The 15,979-nt window shown below is 40.7% G+C and overlaps 2 protein-coding genes across 2 annotated transcripts in view; one reads left to right on the forward strand and one right to left on the reverse strand.

The window, feature by feature from the left end:
• Positions 1 to 15,979, reverse strand: part of RMI1 (RecQ mediated genome instability 1) — a 274,637-nt gene that overhangs the window by 94,092 nt on the left and 164,566 nt on the right. The gene's annotated exons all lie outside the window — the stretch shown is intronic.
• KIF27 (kinesin family member 27) overlaps positions 1 to 15,979 on the forward strand; it is a 93,561-nt gene that overhangs the window by 7,317 nt on the left and 70,265 nt on the right. Inside the window, exons 3-4 of the mRNA XM_066256986.1 lie at positions 605 to 805; positions 5,453 to 6,408. Coding sequence (XP_066113083.1) covers positions 605 to 805; positions 5,453 to 6,408 — 1,157 coding nt within the window. The remainder of the gene's footprint in view (positions 1 to 604; positions 806 to 5,452; positions 6,409 to 15,979) is intronic.

A 15,979-nucleotide genomic window follows, 5' to 3' on the forward strand; every position in this document is an offset into this window, starting at 1 on the left:
GAAGCATCAATCCTTCATTGCGGCACCTTAGTTGTTCACTGACTCCTTTCTCATATGTGCCTTGACTGGGGGGGCTACAGCAGAGCGAGTGACCCCTTGCTCAAGCAAGCAATCTTGGATTGAAGCCAGCGACCTTGGGCTTCAAGCCAGCGACCTTTGGGCTCAAGCCAACAACCATGGGTTAATGTCTGTGATCCCACACTCAAGCCAGTGACTCTGTGCTCAAGTTGTAGGGCATACCTATCACTTTTACTATACCATTTAATTCACTTATTAGTTATCCTTTTTTGCTATTGTCTGTTTTTCCTTAGTACAGTCCCACAGGGGCAGGGATGTTTTTTATTCTGTTTTGTTCACTAGTGGTTTCAGGGTCCTAGAAGATTGCCTGGCACAGAGAAAGTACTAAATAAATATCTGTTGAATGAGTGTATGAATGAATTTGGATAAGGGCATACATGTAAAAACTTTTACCTATGAATTTTGTAGTTATAGTTTTAAAAAATTTATAATAAAATTGAAAGAAAATAAATGTATTGATTGTAAATTTTATGTTGTCACTTTTCTTATATTTTAAGTTTTATATGTGCTTTTTCTAAATTTTCAGCTTCCATTGTGGAGGGTCAAAAGGGTATCATTCCTCGAGCAATCCAAGAAATATTTCAGAAGACTTCTGAAAATCTTAGCACTGACTTTAAAGTAAAAGTGTCTTACATAGAAGTATACAAAGAAGACCTAAGAGATCTTCTAGAATTGGAGACATCTATGAAAGATCTTCACATCCGAGAAGATGAAAAAGGAAACACAGGTATTTACTTGACAGCCTTCTTTACAAATAGATATGATTTAATTCAGTTCTTGGAAACATTCCAAAGAAGCTTTAGAAACAAAGAGAAGCAAATGAATTTGTTTAAAATTGAAGACCTTGCCCTGGCCGGTTGGCTCAGCGGTAGAACGTCGGCCTGGCGTGCGGGGGACCCGGGTTCGATTCCTGGCCAGGGCACATAGGAGAAGCGCCCATTTGCTTCTCCACCCTCACCCCCTCCTTCCTCTTTGTCTCTCTCTTCCCCTCCCGCAGCCAAGGCTCCATTGGAGCAAAGATGGCCTGGGCGCTGGGGATGGCTCCTTGGCCTCTGCCCCAGGCGCTAGAGTGGCTCTGGTCGCGGCAGAGCAACACCCCGGAGGGGCAGAGCATCGCCCCCTGGTGGGCAGAGCGTCGCCCCTGGTGGGCGTGCCGGGTGGATCCCGGTCGGGTGCATGCGGGAGTCTGTCTGTCTCTCCCCGTTTCCAGCTACATAAAAAAAAAAAAAAAAAAAAAAATTGAAGACCTTATCAGTTAAGTCACCCAGGTGAAAAGTAGAAGTTCAACTGGTGGGTCAGATGAAATTATTAAGTTGTAATTCAAGTTGGTACTTAGTTCCTCTAATAACACCCACCCCCACTGACCTAAAGTGAGACTGTGAAAGAGCCTAAATTAGTTTTTGAACTTTGTCTCTCTCAGTTACCCCTAGATTGAGGATGGCTTCTTTCTTTGGTATTCGTCCACGTTGATCCAGAGCTTTCCTTTGATTTTTGTCCCAGCATACCTGTTGCTTCCTATTTACTTTTTTAGTGTAAAGAGTTTATGTGTTTGCTTCTCCATATTTACATTTACCTGTCCTTTGTTGTGTTTCTCATGATCTGACATTCTGTGCTTAGCACCCATTAATCTCATTTAATATTAATCCAGCCTGACGGGTGGTGGTGCAGTAGATAGAGCAGGAGTCCCCAAACTGCGGCCCCATGAGGCCATTTATCTGGCCCCCGCCGCACTTCTGGAAGGGGCACCTCTTTCACTGGTGGTCAGTGAGAGGAGCACACTGACCATCTCATTAGCCAAAAGCAGGCCCATAGTTCCCATTGAAATACTGGTCAGTTTGTTGATTTAAATTTACTTGTTCTTTATTTTATTTTATTTTTAAAGATTTTATTTATTCATTTTAGAGAGGTGGGGGAGAGAGAGAAGAGGGGAAGAGCTGGAAGTATCAACTCCCATATGTGCCTTGACCAGGCAAGTCCAGGGTTTTGAACTGGCAACCTCAGCATTTCCAGGTTGACGCTTTATCCACTGCGCCACCACAGGTCAGGCTTGTTCTTTATTTTAAATATTGTATTTGTTCCCGTTTTGTTTTTTTACTTTAAGATATGTGCAGTGTGCATAGGGATTTGTTTATAGTTTTTTTTATAGTCCGGCCCTCCAACGATCTGAGAGACAGTGAACTGGCCCCCTATGTAAAAAGTTTGGGGACCCCTGAGATAGAGCATCGACTTGGGATGCTGAGGACCCAGGTTCAAAACTTCGAGGTCACTAGCTTGAGTGTGGGGTTACTGGCTTAAAGCGTAGGATCATAGACATGACCCCGTGGTCACTGGCTTGAGCCCAAACGTTGCTAGCTTGAAGCTCAAGGTCACTGGCTTGAGGCCTAACATTGCTATCTTGAGCAAGGGGTCACTGGCTGAGCTGGAGCCGCCTGGTCAAGATATGTATGAGAAGCAATCAATGAACAACTAAAAGTGAAAGCACTATGAGTTGATGCCTCTCATCTCTCTCCCTTCCTGTCTGTGTGTCTGTCTCTTGCTAAAAAAAATAAATAAATAATATCCATTCATTTGTTTGGAAATGGGAAAAGGTTAGAAGGAGAGAGTTAAAGTACAAGTATTTTAAAGACTAGTACTTCATGTTTGGTTTTTTTTATTTAAAAGGCAACATGTTTAGCATAGAACATTTTGAAAACAGAAAAGCATAAGGAAGAAAGATCATCTTTGATCCCAGAACCCAGAAATAGCAACTTTGCTTTTTGGTGTGTTTTCTTCTTGATTTCTTTTTCTATGAACATATAATTTTTTAAATGGATTTGCAATCCCCATATATATAGTATTGCATCTTATTTTTTCCACTTAGTATTTATATTGTGAGCATTTTCACATGTCATTAGTAGTTTTCAACCTTGTGACTCTATGCGGTCATGTGATAATTTGTCTTTGAATGAATTATTACTTATTTGATTACTGTTTGTTCCATTGTTGAGCATTTAGGCTGTTTCCAGATTTTCACTATTATTAATAACAAACAACTGTTCTTGGATGTCTTCTTGTCCTAGAAAATACACTTATAACACCTTCCAGGAGACAAAGGGTCCTGCTAGAGTAGTAGTGACTCCTTGGGGGAATTGCTGTGCAGCTAGGAAAGTAAGATGGCTCTTATCATTCAAACAGCAGCCTGCAGGGGGCAGTAAAGCCTGCCTCCTTAGAGGTCCTGTCCTGACAGCCCTGGTATTCTTGGATGTTTGTGAAGAAATGGTTTTTTTGTTTTGTTTTTTAGAAAGCATGCATAGTAGTTTATTATAATTCAATACAGTTTATTTTTTTCTGGACAAAATTCAGACTGGTGTTTTGAGCTTCTGTATCTTTCTTATAAAATATCATTACTTAATATTTTAATCTTTTATTAAAAATTAAAAAATAATATATTTATTTTAGAATCCTCTCACAATACAGAAGTAAACCCTGTCATAAATTTGATGAACATAGTGATCAAAATATTCCATAACTGATATCAATGCTTCAGAAATTTTGGAAGGATATAATAAATTATCTTAAGACAAATTGCCATGTATCTTTTTATTTCTTCTTCTTCTTTTCCAAGTGAGAGGAGGAGAGATAGACTCCCTCATGCACCGTGACTGGGATCCACCCAGCATCCCTAGTCTGGGGCTGATGCTCTGCTTATCCAGGGCCATGCTTGCAACTGAGCTATTTTTAGCACCTGAGGTAGAGGCTTCTTGGAGCCATCCTCAGTGCCTAGGCCAATGCGCTGGAATCAATCAAGCCATGGCTGTGGGAGGAGAAGAGAGAGAGGGAGAGAGAGGAGGGAGAGGGGTGGAGAAGAAGATGGTCGCTTCTCCTATGTGCCCTGACTGGGAATTGAACCCAGGACATCCATACACCACACCGACGCTCTACTACTGAGCCAATGTGCCAGGCCACCATGTGTCTTATATAATGGTCTACTCAACTAAAATGTATTTGTTTAACGTATTTATTTAGTTCCTTTGTATGAAGCAGTGGTTGGTATCCAACTGGAATGCTGCACAATTAGCATCACCTTTAGAAGCTTTTAAAAAAACAGTGGTTTCTGGGCTCCACTTTTTAGAGATTCTCATGACTTAGTGGATGGGGCCTGGGCATTGGTACTTTTTTATTTCTATATAAAGCTCCTAGGTGATTTGTATCTCAGTTTAAGAACCATAGGTATTACTAAGCTATATAGCCTAATGTCAGAAAATTTTTATAAAAATTATGCTATGTTTATAGTTACATTGTCATAATTTATAATTGCTGATATTTTAACATTGTAGTACAGGTACTTTAGAAGTTTAAATGAACCAGGTTGTTAAAAGTGTCATGATGGAATAATAGAAGCAAAATGATTATTTTTCAAAGAAACAGTGGCATGACAGGATTTGATTAAAAAGAAAGTACATCACTATAATTTGAGCTCTGAATTAGTAGCTTTACTACTGCTGTGATTTAAATCCCAAGTCTACCTACTCCATTTTGAAACATTTTTGGATATAAACAAATGCTGTGTGTAATAGTAAGCTTAAGTTAGTTTTTGGTTCTTATTCTTTTGTTGAAATAGAAACTTTCTTCTTGTTTTGAATTGCCACTTCATTTGTTTACCTTGTACTCTAATATCATGTAAGGAATACCTTGTTTTAAAATGAATAACTTTACTTATACTGAAATTTTCATCTATCATTGGTTGTGACTCCACAATATCAAAAAACCTTAAACCTAAGGAAAGCTTGAATGGCAACAAAACTCAAAAGAAACTAATTTTAAAAAATGAATCTATTATTCTTTTGAGTTATATGTTTTTGGTTTTTTTTTTAATTCATTTTAGAAAGGAGAGAGAGGGGAAGAGAGAGAGAGGAGAGAGAGAAGGGGGGAGGAGCAGGAAGCATCAACTCCCATATGTGCCTTGACCAGGCAAGCCCAGGGTTTCGAACCGGTGACCTCAGCATCTTTTGAGTTATATGTTTAATTAATCTGTTACCTTTTAATTAATCCATTCAACTAGAAATCAGATCCTGGAATAGTTTTTCTTTTGTCAGCTATTTTAAAGAATTGAGCATGATGTGTGACTGCAAAGGAACCAGATTGTTAAAAAATATATATATAGTATGTTATGTTTGAATTTAAACATCAGAATAAGTGCTCTCTATAAAATGTCCCTTTGGGAGATGATCTACAATTATTTAATGTTGCTGCTGTTACTCTTGTTTGAAACACTATTGATTTTTATAAAGGGACTCTCTTAGCTGAGCAGTCTAGAAAATGATAACTGTTGTGTGGTTCATTTAGCTATACTGGATTTTGATTAAAACTTGATTTTACAAATTGCCGTTTTAAGTGATTGTTGGGGCCAAGGAATGCCAGGTGGAGAGCGCAGATGAAGTGCTGAGCCTCCTGGAGATGGGGAATGCCGCCAGGCACACAGGTACCACCCAAATGAACGCACACTCCAGTAGATCACATGCCATTTTTACAATCAGCATTTGTCAAGCTGAAAAAAAGACAGAGGCAGCTGAAGATGGATCAAGGTGTTCCCGTCAGCATATCGTCTCAAAGTTTCACTTTGTGGATTTGGCTGGATCAGAAAGAGTAACGAAAACAGGAAATACTGGTGAACGTTTCAAAGAATCCATTCAGATCAACAGTGGGTTGCTGGCTTTAGGAAATGTAATAAGTGCTCTTGGGGACCCACGCAGAAAGGGTTCACATGTTCCATACAGGGATGCTAAAATTACGCGGCTTCTGAAAGATTCCCTGGGAGGCAGTGCCAAGACTGTCATGATCACTTGTGTCAGCCCATCTTCCATGGATTTTGACGAATCCTTAAATTCTCTCAAATACGCCAACAGAGCACGCAACATCAGAAACAAACCCACCTTAAACTTCAGTCCTGAGTCAGACCGAATGGACGAAATGCAATTTGAGATTAAGTTGCTTCGAGAAGCTTTGCAAAGCCAGCAGGCTGGTAGTATCAGCCAGACCAGTCAAGTCCATCGAGAGGGGACTCCTGATAAAAACAAGATCCTTTCTCTTGAGGAGCAGGTAGCTCAGCTCCAAGGAGAATGTCTAGGGTACCAAAATTGTATAGAGGAAGCCTTCACCTTCCTGGTGGAGTTAAAAGATGCTGTCAGACTGAACCAAAAGCAGCAACACAAACTGCAGGAGTGGTTTAACATGACTCAGGAGGCCAGGAAGGCGATTTTCACCTCGTTCAGAGGAGGCCAAGGCCTTGACAACTGGGAAGAGGGACCACAGCATGTGGTCCAGCTGACACGAGCGCTGAAGAAATCCCAGGTACTTAGACGCTGCTTTTTAAAATAACTTGTTAAGGACATTTATTTGGGGCAAGTGAGAGCCATTGTGGAACTTCAGAAAAATTTAAAAAGGATTATATGTAAAAATCTCATTTGCCTTTGCTCTGTTTCTCCCTTTTCCTCTTGCTTTCTCCTCATAAATCATAGGTTCTTTGACTCCTCCTTTTTTCTTCTGTAAAATGGGTTTAATTTGTAATATTTATTAAGTACTATCTTGTGGACCTAGTCATTAAATTGAGAAGATGGAAGGAAACACAGTTTCAGAAACAAAATCAAGTTATACTTTACTGAGTTTTATCCCTCTATTATTTATGTTTTTATTTTTAATTATTTTTATTTATTCATTTTAGAGAAGAGAGAGAGAGAGAGATAGAAGGGGGGGGAGCAGGAAGCATCAACTCCCATATGTGCCTTGACCAGGCAAGCCCAGGGTTTTGAACTGGTGACCTCAGCATTCCAGGTCTGGTCTATGGTTCTTTAAAGAAAAAAATACTTCCCCCTTGTATTTGGAGTACTAATGTTTTTAAACAAACACATCATCATATTTGATAATATTTAAGAAATGTAGGTATGTACATATATGCCTATTGCATGTATGTATATTGAATTCAGACATAGATTTCCTCATTTTTTTAAGACTTTCTTTTTTTTTTTTTTTTTTTTTGTATTTTTTCTGAAGCTGGAAACGGGGAGGCAGTCAGACTCCCGCAAGCGCCTGACCGGGATCCACCCGGCACGCCCACCAGGGGGCGATGCTCTGCCCATCCGGGGCATCGCTCTGTCGCGACCAGAGCCACTCTAGCGCCTGGGGCAGAGGCCAAGGAGCCATCCCCAGCGCCCGGGCCATCTTTTGCTCCAATGGCTGTGGGAGGGGAAGAGAGAGAGGAAGGAGAGGGGGAAGGATGGAGAAGCAGAGGGGCGCCTCTCCTGTGTGCCCTGGCTGAGAATCGAACCCAGGACTTCTGCACGCCAGGCCGATGCTCTACCACTGAGCCAACCAGCCAGGGCCAGACTTTCTTTTTTTTTTTTTTAATTTTTATTGATTTTTTTTTGAGAAGGGAAAAGAGAGAGAGACAGGAACATCAATCTATTCTGGTATGTGCCCTGACCAGGGATCAAACTGGCAACCTCTGTGCTTCAGGACGATGCTCTAACCAACTGAGCTATCCAGCCAGGGCTGATTTCCTCACTTTTCATTCAAAAAACATTTATTTGGTGAAAATTATGTGTCACAGGAGAAATAGTAGAAAGCAAGACATACCTAGTTCTGCTTCTGTGGAGTTTGCAGTGTGTAGGGCAAATGGACATTCTGTAGTTTTTTAAAATAGGAAAACAATTAAAAATAGAAAAATAGTTAAAGACATAGCTGTCTAGTTAGAAATCTTTCTTAAATACCCTTTTATATGTATTAGAAAAAGCCAGTTATGCTATTTTTTATTATAGCTGTTATTGAACTTTTTGTTTACAGATTTCTTAAAATTGAGTTCCCTCATTGTATTTATTGATATTTACCATATTAGAATGTAAACTATTAATATATTCAAAATTAATAGTAATCACATGGTAATATACAGAACATTTTTTCATGAAACAGTATTTTCAGAAACAAAAAATTAAGAGTGAAATTGTTTTACATTTTTGTACATCTCTAATATTTGGCTTAATAGAAGACAGGTGGATTTTCATATCTGCTTCAGTAATCACTGTTGAATTATGTTGTTTTAATTGAAGTATACAAAGAAAACTTAGCCTCATATAGATTTGTAGTTGGAAGGAGGAATATGAATGCATTTTTAAGATAATTGTGGCTATTCTTCTTTAAAATTATACCAAAACTCAACTAATATAAATTTCCTAAAGATTACTTGCAATGTGGGATTTGACACTATTTTGTTACATTAAGATCTGTACATGCCTGAGCAGTGGTGGTGCAGTGGATAGAACCCCGACCTGGAACACTGAGGCTCCAAGTTCGAAGCCCTGAGGTTGCCAGCTTGAGTGCAGGCTCATCTGGCTTGAGCGTGGGGTCATTGACATGATCCCATGGTTACTGGCTTAAGCAAGGGGTCACTGGCTTAGCTGGAACCCCCTGGTCAAGGCATGTATGAGAAGCAATCAGTGAAAAACTAAAGTACCACTACTACAAGTTGGTGCTTTGCATCTCTCTTGGCGCTTTCTCTCTCTCTAGCTAAAAGAAAAGAAAAGGAAAGGAAAGATCTAAACATTAAAATTTACTGGTCCTTATCTTGTGTTTTGAATGGATCTTTTATGTACACCTGAATTTGAATCATACCTTGGTCATTTGGAAAATATTTGCTTACTACATTATGCAGACACCTTGCAGGTGTTGACACATATTTTTACACAACATAAAAAAATTACATTGATTACTATTACCACTGATTTCACCAGCAAAGTCTTTAAGTACTGAAAGCTGTCCTCTGGTCATTCTCACAATAGCAGAAATGTTTTCCTAAGTTCTAATTTTTGTATGAAACTTGAGTGTTATCATTTGCAACAAATACTGTTTTCCTTGAAAATGTTGGTTCTCAATTTTGAGAAAATGTTCGGCATATACCTGTGTGAATAGCTGTAGTTTGTCATTCTTACGAGTAAAAACAGTACCCTATGAAAAAAAATGGTAAGTTTAGCTTGCAACTCACAACTGCATGAAGTTGTTTGACAAAGACAGCTGTTGCCTTTTGATATGTAGCAGTACTGCTTTATGCATACCTTCAATTTTGTCGCATAGAATACTAAAGAAAGCCTGACCTGTGGTGACACAGTGGATAAAACATGGACCAGGAATGCTGAGGTTGCTGGTTTGAAACCCTGGGCTTGCCTGGTCAAGGCACAGACAAGAAACAACTACGAGTTGGTGCTTCCTACTCCTACCTGTCCTGTCTCTCTCTCTCTCTCCTCTCTCTAGAATAAATACTATCTTTAAAATACTAAAAAACATGCAAGGGTTGAGATTTAATAAGATAATTTTATTGCTTCATCAAGATATTCTTGAATAAAACTGTCATTTGTATTTTGAGCACATGGCAGTGAAGAATACAGGGACTGCTAGTGCAGTTTGGTGACACTTCCTTTATTTGTGCTAAGAGCCAACATTTTTACCCATCATTGTTTTTGGATCACCAGTGCAAATATCAATGAGGTGAGAAAGGCAAATATTGTCTCAGTATTATTAAGACAATAATTTTGACCTCATGGACACCCTGAGAGGATCTAAGAGACATGCTGAAAATCTTGATTGCATACACCATTAGAACTGCTGCTCTGTTACAAAATTTTTGATATTTAACTATCATTTAAAGCAATACTTTTAAAATTATGGATTTTTTAAACAGTTTTTTTTTAAATTTTTATTTATTAGAAAGAAAAAGGAGAGAGGAGAAGGAAGTATCAACTCATACTGGTTGCTTCTCGTGTGTGCCTTGACCGGGCAAGTCCAGGGCCCCAAACTGGTGACCTCAGTATTCCAGGTCAATGCTTAGTATTCCAGGTCAATGCTTTTCCACTGCACCACCACAGGTCAGGCAGATGTTTTTTTTTTGTTTTTTTTTTGTATTTTTCTGAAGCTGGAAATGGGGAGAGACAGTCAGACAGACTCCCGCATGCGCCCGACCGGGATCCACCCGGCACGCCCACCAGGGGCGATGCTCTGCCCATCAGGGGGCGATGCTCTGCCCCTCCAGGGGCGTCGCTCTGCGGCGACCAGAGCCACTCTAGCGTCTGGGGCAGAGGCCAAGGAGCCATCCCCAGCGCTCGGGCCATCCTTGCTCCAATGGAGCCTTGGCTGCGGGAGGGGAAGAGAGAGACAGAGAGGAAGGAGGGGGTGGGGTGGAGAAGCAAATGGGTGCTTCTCCTGTGTGCCCTGGCCGGGAATCGAACCCGGGTCCCCCGCACGCCAGGCCGACGCTCTACCGCTGAGCCAACCGGCCAGGGCCCAGATGTTTTTTTTTGTTTGTTTTGTTTTTTGTTTTTAAGACTGCTTCTGCCCTGTCTTTTTCCCAGGTAGAGCAGGCCTTAATTTACTCTTTCTCATTGATCTGAGAAACAGGTCATCGGAAGCTCAAATTTTGGGACACATAAGAGTTGGTGATAGGGAGTGTTTTTCCCTTATGCCTCTAAGGTGGCTGAAATTGGAAGTTCATAAAACCTGCTACTTGGGGAGCTAACATTTAAACTTCTCTAGATTATGTACTCTAGATTAAGATTTCCCCAGAATATTCACAGTCTTAATGGAAAAGGGTACCACAGTCCTGTTGTTTTGGGGAATGCTAGGTTGCAAAAATCAAGCAGGTTTCTTAGAACTTTGAAAGTGCTAATGAATCTCAAAGTGAATGATGTAGCATTCAGTGTTTCCCAGTTTTAAAAAACTGATTACTTTTTTGGGGTCTACAGTCTTGCAAGACAAGTTATCATTGGATACCACTGAAAAGTAACTAGAGAAATGATAGGTATCATTTCTCTGTGATGTTTCTTCAAAAAATTGTTTTAAAACTTCTATTTTTGTTCTTATTTTCTGTGAGAGGCAGAATAACACAGTAGTTAAGAACATGAGTACCAAATACCCAAGGGTGGAACCCTGGCTTCTCTGCTTACTAGCTGTGTGACCTTGGGAAAGCACTTGACCTCTCTGTGCTTCAGTTTCTCCATCTATAAAACGGAAATGATAATAATAACCACCATGTAAGGTTGTTGTGAAGATTTTTAAAGCATTAGTTCCCATAAAGTGATGAGGATGACTTTAGTAAGCCTCACAAAGTTTAGCTTGTTATCACCTTTTATTTATTTTTCACCTGCCTGTGCCTAGGTTATACATCAGTGGCAGCTAAAGGATTGAACCCAGTAGTCATGTAGGGCCACATACCCGGGGTCACTGTGAAGGCATCTTGATGAACTCATCTGCTTAGGGAGATGGTGGGTCTGTGGGGAGAGAAGCACAGCTATTCTCTTTGCTCAGCCTGCTTCCTTGAGTCTGTTAGGCAAGCAGGTAAGTTCTTTTTAAAAGTTTCCTAGCTAAGGTGAGATTGTGTGCCTTCTTACAAATGGAATAATAGTGAATTGCTAGGGAAGTGTCACCTTGAATTACTATCTCCTTTTCAAAACTTTCAGATAAAGTTATAACCTTGATTATCACCATTAGTCAATTATTGGAACACCACATCCCCTCATAAATACCTCTTAAGAGACTTTGCTGCTTTTTTATTCCTAATATTGAATATAAGAATAGAACTGAATATTAATATAATCAATCAACAGTTAAATATTTTAAAATAAATAATAAACTGTAAAATTGCAGTTTTAAAGTATATGTAAAAGTATATGCAGTACAGGGAGAGCAGTTGTAAGCTTCTCAAATAAAATACTGATTGCTGATAGAGGCAGATTAAGGTCGGTTGAGGCCCCAGGCGCAGAATATTGGGCCCCTTAAAAAAAGGAAAGAAGACAGGGAAAATAAAAATACATGTTAACCATATTTTTTAATAAATAAAAATATTATATACTATTAATGTTAAATTTGCACATATGAAACCAAACTTGGTATCATTAGAAAAAAGTGTAAAGTTGGAGTTTTGTGGGGCCCTTCAGAAGTTGGGGCCCAGGGCGTGCACCTGGTGTGCCCGCCGTTAAATCCGCCTCTGCTGATGGAAATATTAACTACTGAGACTTACAGTTACAGCTTGTTTTATACAAGAGAAGTCACAGAGGTTATATAAACATACAGGGTTATAAGGACCATCAGGGTCATGTGTTCCCCCTCACTTGGTCATTTGAGGATCCCAAGCAGAGAAGAGAAGGGCTTGCCCGAAACCCTGTTGTCAGCCTGTGGCGAAGTCGAGGCTGGCCTCAGTCCCTGGGTCCCAGTGCCGAGGCCTAGCTCCCTCCAGGCCGCTGCCGGAGGAGGTGCACACGTACTCTGCTTTTTTGTGAGTAAAATCTTATTTGTAAAGTGAACTCTTGTTTTTATAAACCAACCACACGTTCTTGTCTTTTCCTGTAGCTTAGGTTTTGGATCCACATAGACCCTGGGGTTGAATGTCAGGAGTTTGGTTTATCCACTGACTCATTTTGGGAAGAGGTTTCAGTGTCAGCCAGCTTTAGTTTCTTCCTGAAAAAGAATACGTTTGTTCAGAGAGATATTTTAAAAATATTAAGTCACAATCTAGCATGAAGTAGACTTTTGACAAGTATTAATTTTCTTTTAAGATTATTTTAAAAGCATTACTGCATATTCCAATTTATTTTAAAATAGACATAATTCACTAGAAACTTAGGAAACTTCTTATATTTTCATAGGTTTTCAAAATTCATATCTTCTTAGAGAAAGTTTGTAGTCAGCAAATATTCTTTTTTTTTTTTTTGACAGAGACAGCAAGAGAGTCAGAGAGAGGCACAGATAGGGACAAACAGGAAGGGAGAGAGATGAGAAACATCAATTCTTTGTTGCAGCTCCTTAGTTGTTCATTGATTGCTTTCTTGTATCTGCCTTAACTGAGGGGCTATAGCAGAGCAAGTGACTCCTTGCTCAAGCCAGAGACCTTGGGCTTTAAGCCAGCGACCTTTGGGTTTAAGCCAGTGACCATGGGGTCATGCCTGTGATTCCATGCTCAAGCCAGTGACCCCGTGCTCAAGCTGGTGAGCCTGTGCTCAAGCTAGTGAGCCCATACTCAAATTGAGTGAGCCTGCACTCAAGCTGGCGACCTCAGGGTTTTGAACCTGAGTCCTCTGTGTCCCAGTCTGATGCTCTATCCTCTGCGCCACTACCTGGTCAGGCACAAATATTCTTTATTTAAACACCCAAATGCATTTTTTTTATGTTAAGTGAGAGGAGAGAAGGCAGAGAGACAGACTTCCACATGCTCCCTGACTGGGATCCACCCGGCAAGCACTCTATAAGGTGATGCTTTGCCCATCTGGAGCTGTTGCTCTGTTGCTCAGCAGCTGAGCTATTTTTAGTGCCTGAGGTAGAGGCCATGGAGCCATCCTCAGTACTGGGGCCAACTTGCTTGAACTAATCAAGCCATGGCTACAGGAGAGGAGAGAGGAAGAAGGGGGAGGGGTGGAGAAGCAGATGGTTGCTGCTTCTGTGTGTCCTGACCAGGAATCAGACCCAGGACATCCACATGCCAGACTGATGCTCTATCACTGAGCCAACCAGCCAGGGCCCATATATGCATTTTATTTTTCTTTGAGAGAGGCAGGAAGCAAGAGAGACAGGAACATCAAGCTGCTCCTATTTGTGCCCTGACTGGGGAATTGAACCAGCAACCTCTGCACTGGGGCAGTGCTTCAAACAACTGAGCTATCCGGCCAGGGTTGATTTTTTTAGAGGCAGAGAGAGGAAGGGAGAGAGAGGAGAGAAAGAAGGGAAGGGAAACATTCCTTGTTCCATTCAGTCATGCATTCATCGGTTGCTTCCGTTGTGTGCTGCTCTGACCGGGGATCAAATCTGCAACCTTGTTGTTTCAGGATGATGCTCTTAACTGATTGAGCTAACAGGCCAGGGCTCAAATGCATTCTCATATTCTGTAGGTCACTTTGGCAATGTGACCTTTTCTTTTTAAGAACCCACATTAAAATCCCATGGCAATTCCAGCAAACTTGTAATAATTTTATTGAATGTACTCCAGAACCTGAATAACTGGTTTTCATTTTAATAGGCAAGAAATGAAAATCAGGAGAATCTTCTAATCTTTATGATAATTCTTATATTAAAGCAATGATAGGTCCTTTCAACTGTTTCTGCCTTTCTTATAAGGAAGCCAGAAAAAACATTGGAAATAAATAGTGTAAGAAAAATTTTCAGACATTATCAAGGTGCCATTAGATCACTGCTTTTGTGTTATTATGTGTACTCTCTCTTGAGTATTTTCCATGGTGAATCTCTCATGCTTTCTTTCCCTCCTCCCAGCGTACTCTGGCTGCTGCTGAAGTAGCATTTAATCAGAAGGATCAGGAGGTCACGAAAGTCAAGAATCAATTGCAAATGGTGATGCAGGAAAACAAAGGATATGTTGTATCTTTGAAAGAAGCACAAAAAGTGAATAGATTGCAGGTAGAGATTCTTAATGCATTTAGCTCTATAGAGTTAGTTGGACTAGTACCTAACTAAATACAGTAGCATTTAAATGATAAATGCAGGCCCTGGCCGGTTGGCTCAGTGGTAGAGCGTCGGCCTGGCGTGCTGGAGTCCTGGGCTCAATTCCCGGCCAGGGCACACAGGAGAAGCGCCCATCTGCTTCTCCACCCCTCCCCCTCTCCTTCCTCTCTGTCTCTCTCTTCCCCTCCTGCAGCCAGGGCTCCATTGGAGCCGGGTTGGCCTGGGCGCTGGGGATGGCTCTGTGGCCTCTGCCTTGGGCGCTAGAGTGGCTCTGGATGCAGCGGAGTGGCGCCCCAGATGGGCAGAGCGTCGCCCCCTGGTGGGTGTGCCAGGTGGATCCCGGTCCAGCGCATGCGGGAGTCTGTCTCCCCGTTTCCAACTTCAGAAAAATACAAAAAAAAAAAAAAAAGATAAATGCAGATATTTACAAAAATAGGTTTCAGTTGAAGAGCTCTAAATACAGGTACCTAGAAGAATTATTACAGTTTTTTCCCTAAATCGGTGCTAAGGGAAAATGTTTTTATTGTTAGCTTAACTTACATTATTTTTTTCTTCATACTTTTCCCTTCCATTGTTTGCTAAGGTGAATAGGCAGTATGATATTGTCAAAGCTGGACAGTCAGTAGTGATGAAAATAATACAGTGCTTTTGTGGCCTTGTCACTGGAGTGAGCCCACTCTTAAGTCCCTTAAAGGAGCAAATAGTGTCTGGTTGCCACCAGCTGCAGAAATTCCAGTTCTATGTTATGTGCTGGGAGGAAGTGAATCTTATATTTTGATGAACAAGAGTGTGCAGTCTTTGGTGCAGCGTTATTTCTACCCTCTTTGGAAATTCCATGTTTGTCATCTATAAAATCATGTAACTGGGCCAGTTATGTGGGGCAACAGCTCCAGATGGGCAGAGCATTGCCCCATAGGGTGCTTGCAGGGTGGATCCCAGTCAGGGCACATGTGGAAGTGTGTCTCTCCACCTTCCCTCCTCTCACTTAATAAAAAAATGCATTTGGTTGTTTAAATAAAGAATATTTGTGCCTGACCAGGCGGTGACGCAGTGGATAGAGCATCAGACTGGGACACAGAGGACCAAGGTTCCAAACCCCAAGGTCCCCAACTTGAGCGCGGGCTCATTCAGCTTGAGCATGGGGTCGCTGGAAGTATTCACTGGGCCAGTACACAGTTCCAGCAGTTCCTTTGCTCTGAAGGGCTTCTGTTGTCATAATAAGTAATGCTGAAATTGAAAATAAAAGTCACATATTAAAAAAAGAGTTGGATGGTAAACATTTATGTTAAGCTTTTAAATTTATTCGATTATCCTTTTATATTTCATCAGTGATTTACTCGTTAACTTTGGTTAAATCTTTCAAAATCTCTGTTTTAGCTTTTCTGTTCTTAACATGGATATGTCTGCAGAGTAACACACTATGTCCCTAAATATA

This window comes from Saccopteryx bilineata, chromosome 2 (genome assembly GCF_036850765.1).
Source record: "Saccopteryx bilineata isolate mSacBil1 chromosome 2, mSacBil1_pri_phased_curated, whole genome shotgun sequence".
Classification (NCBI taxonomy): Eukaryota; Metazoa; Chordata; class Mammalia; order Chiroptera; family Emballonuridae; genus Saccopteryx; species Saccopteryx bilineata.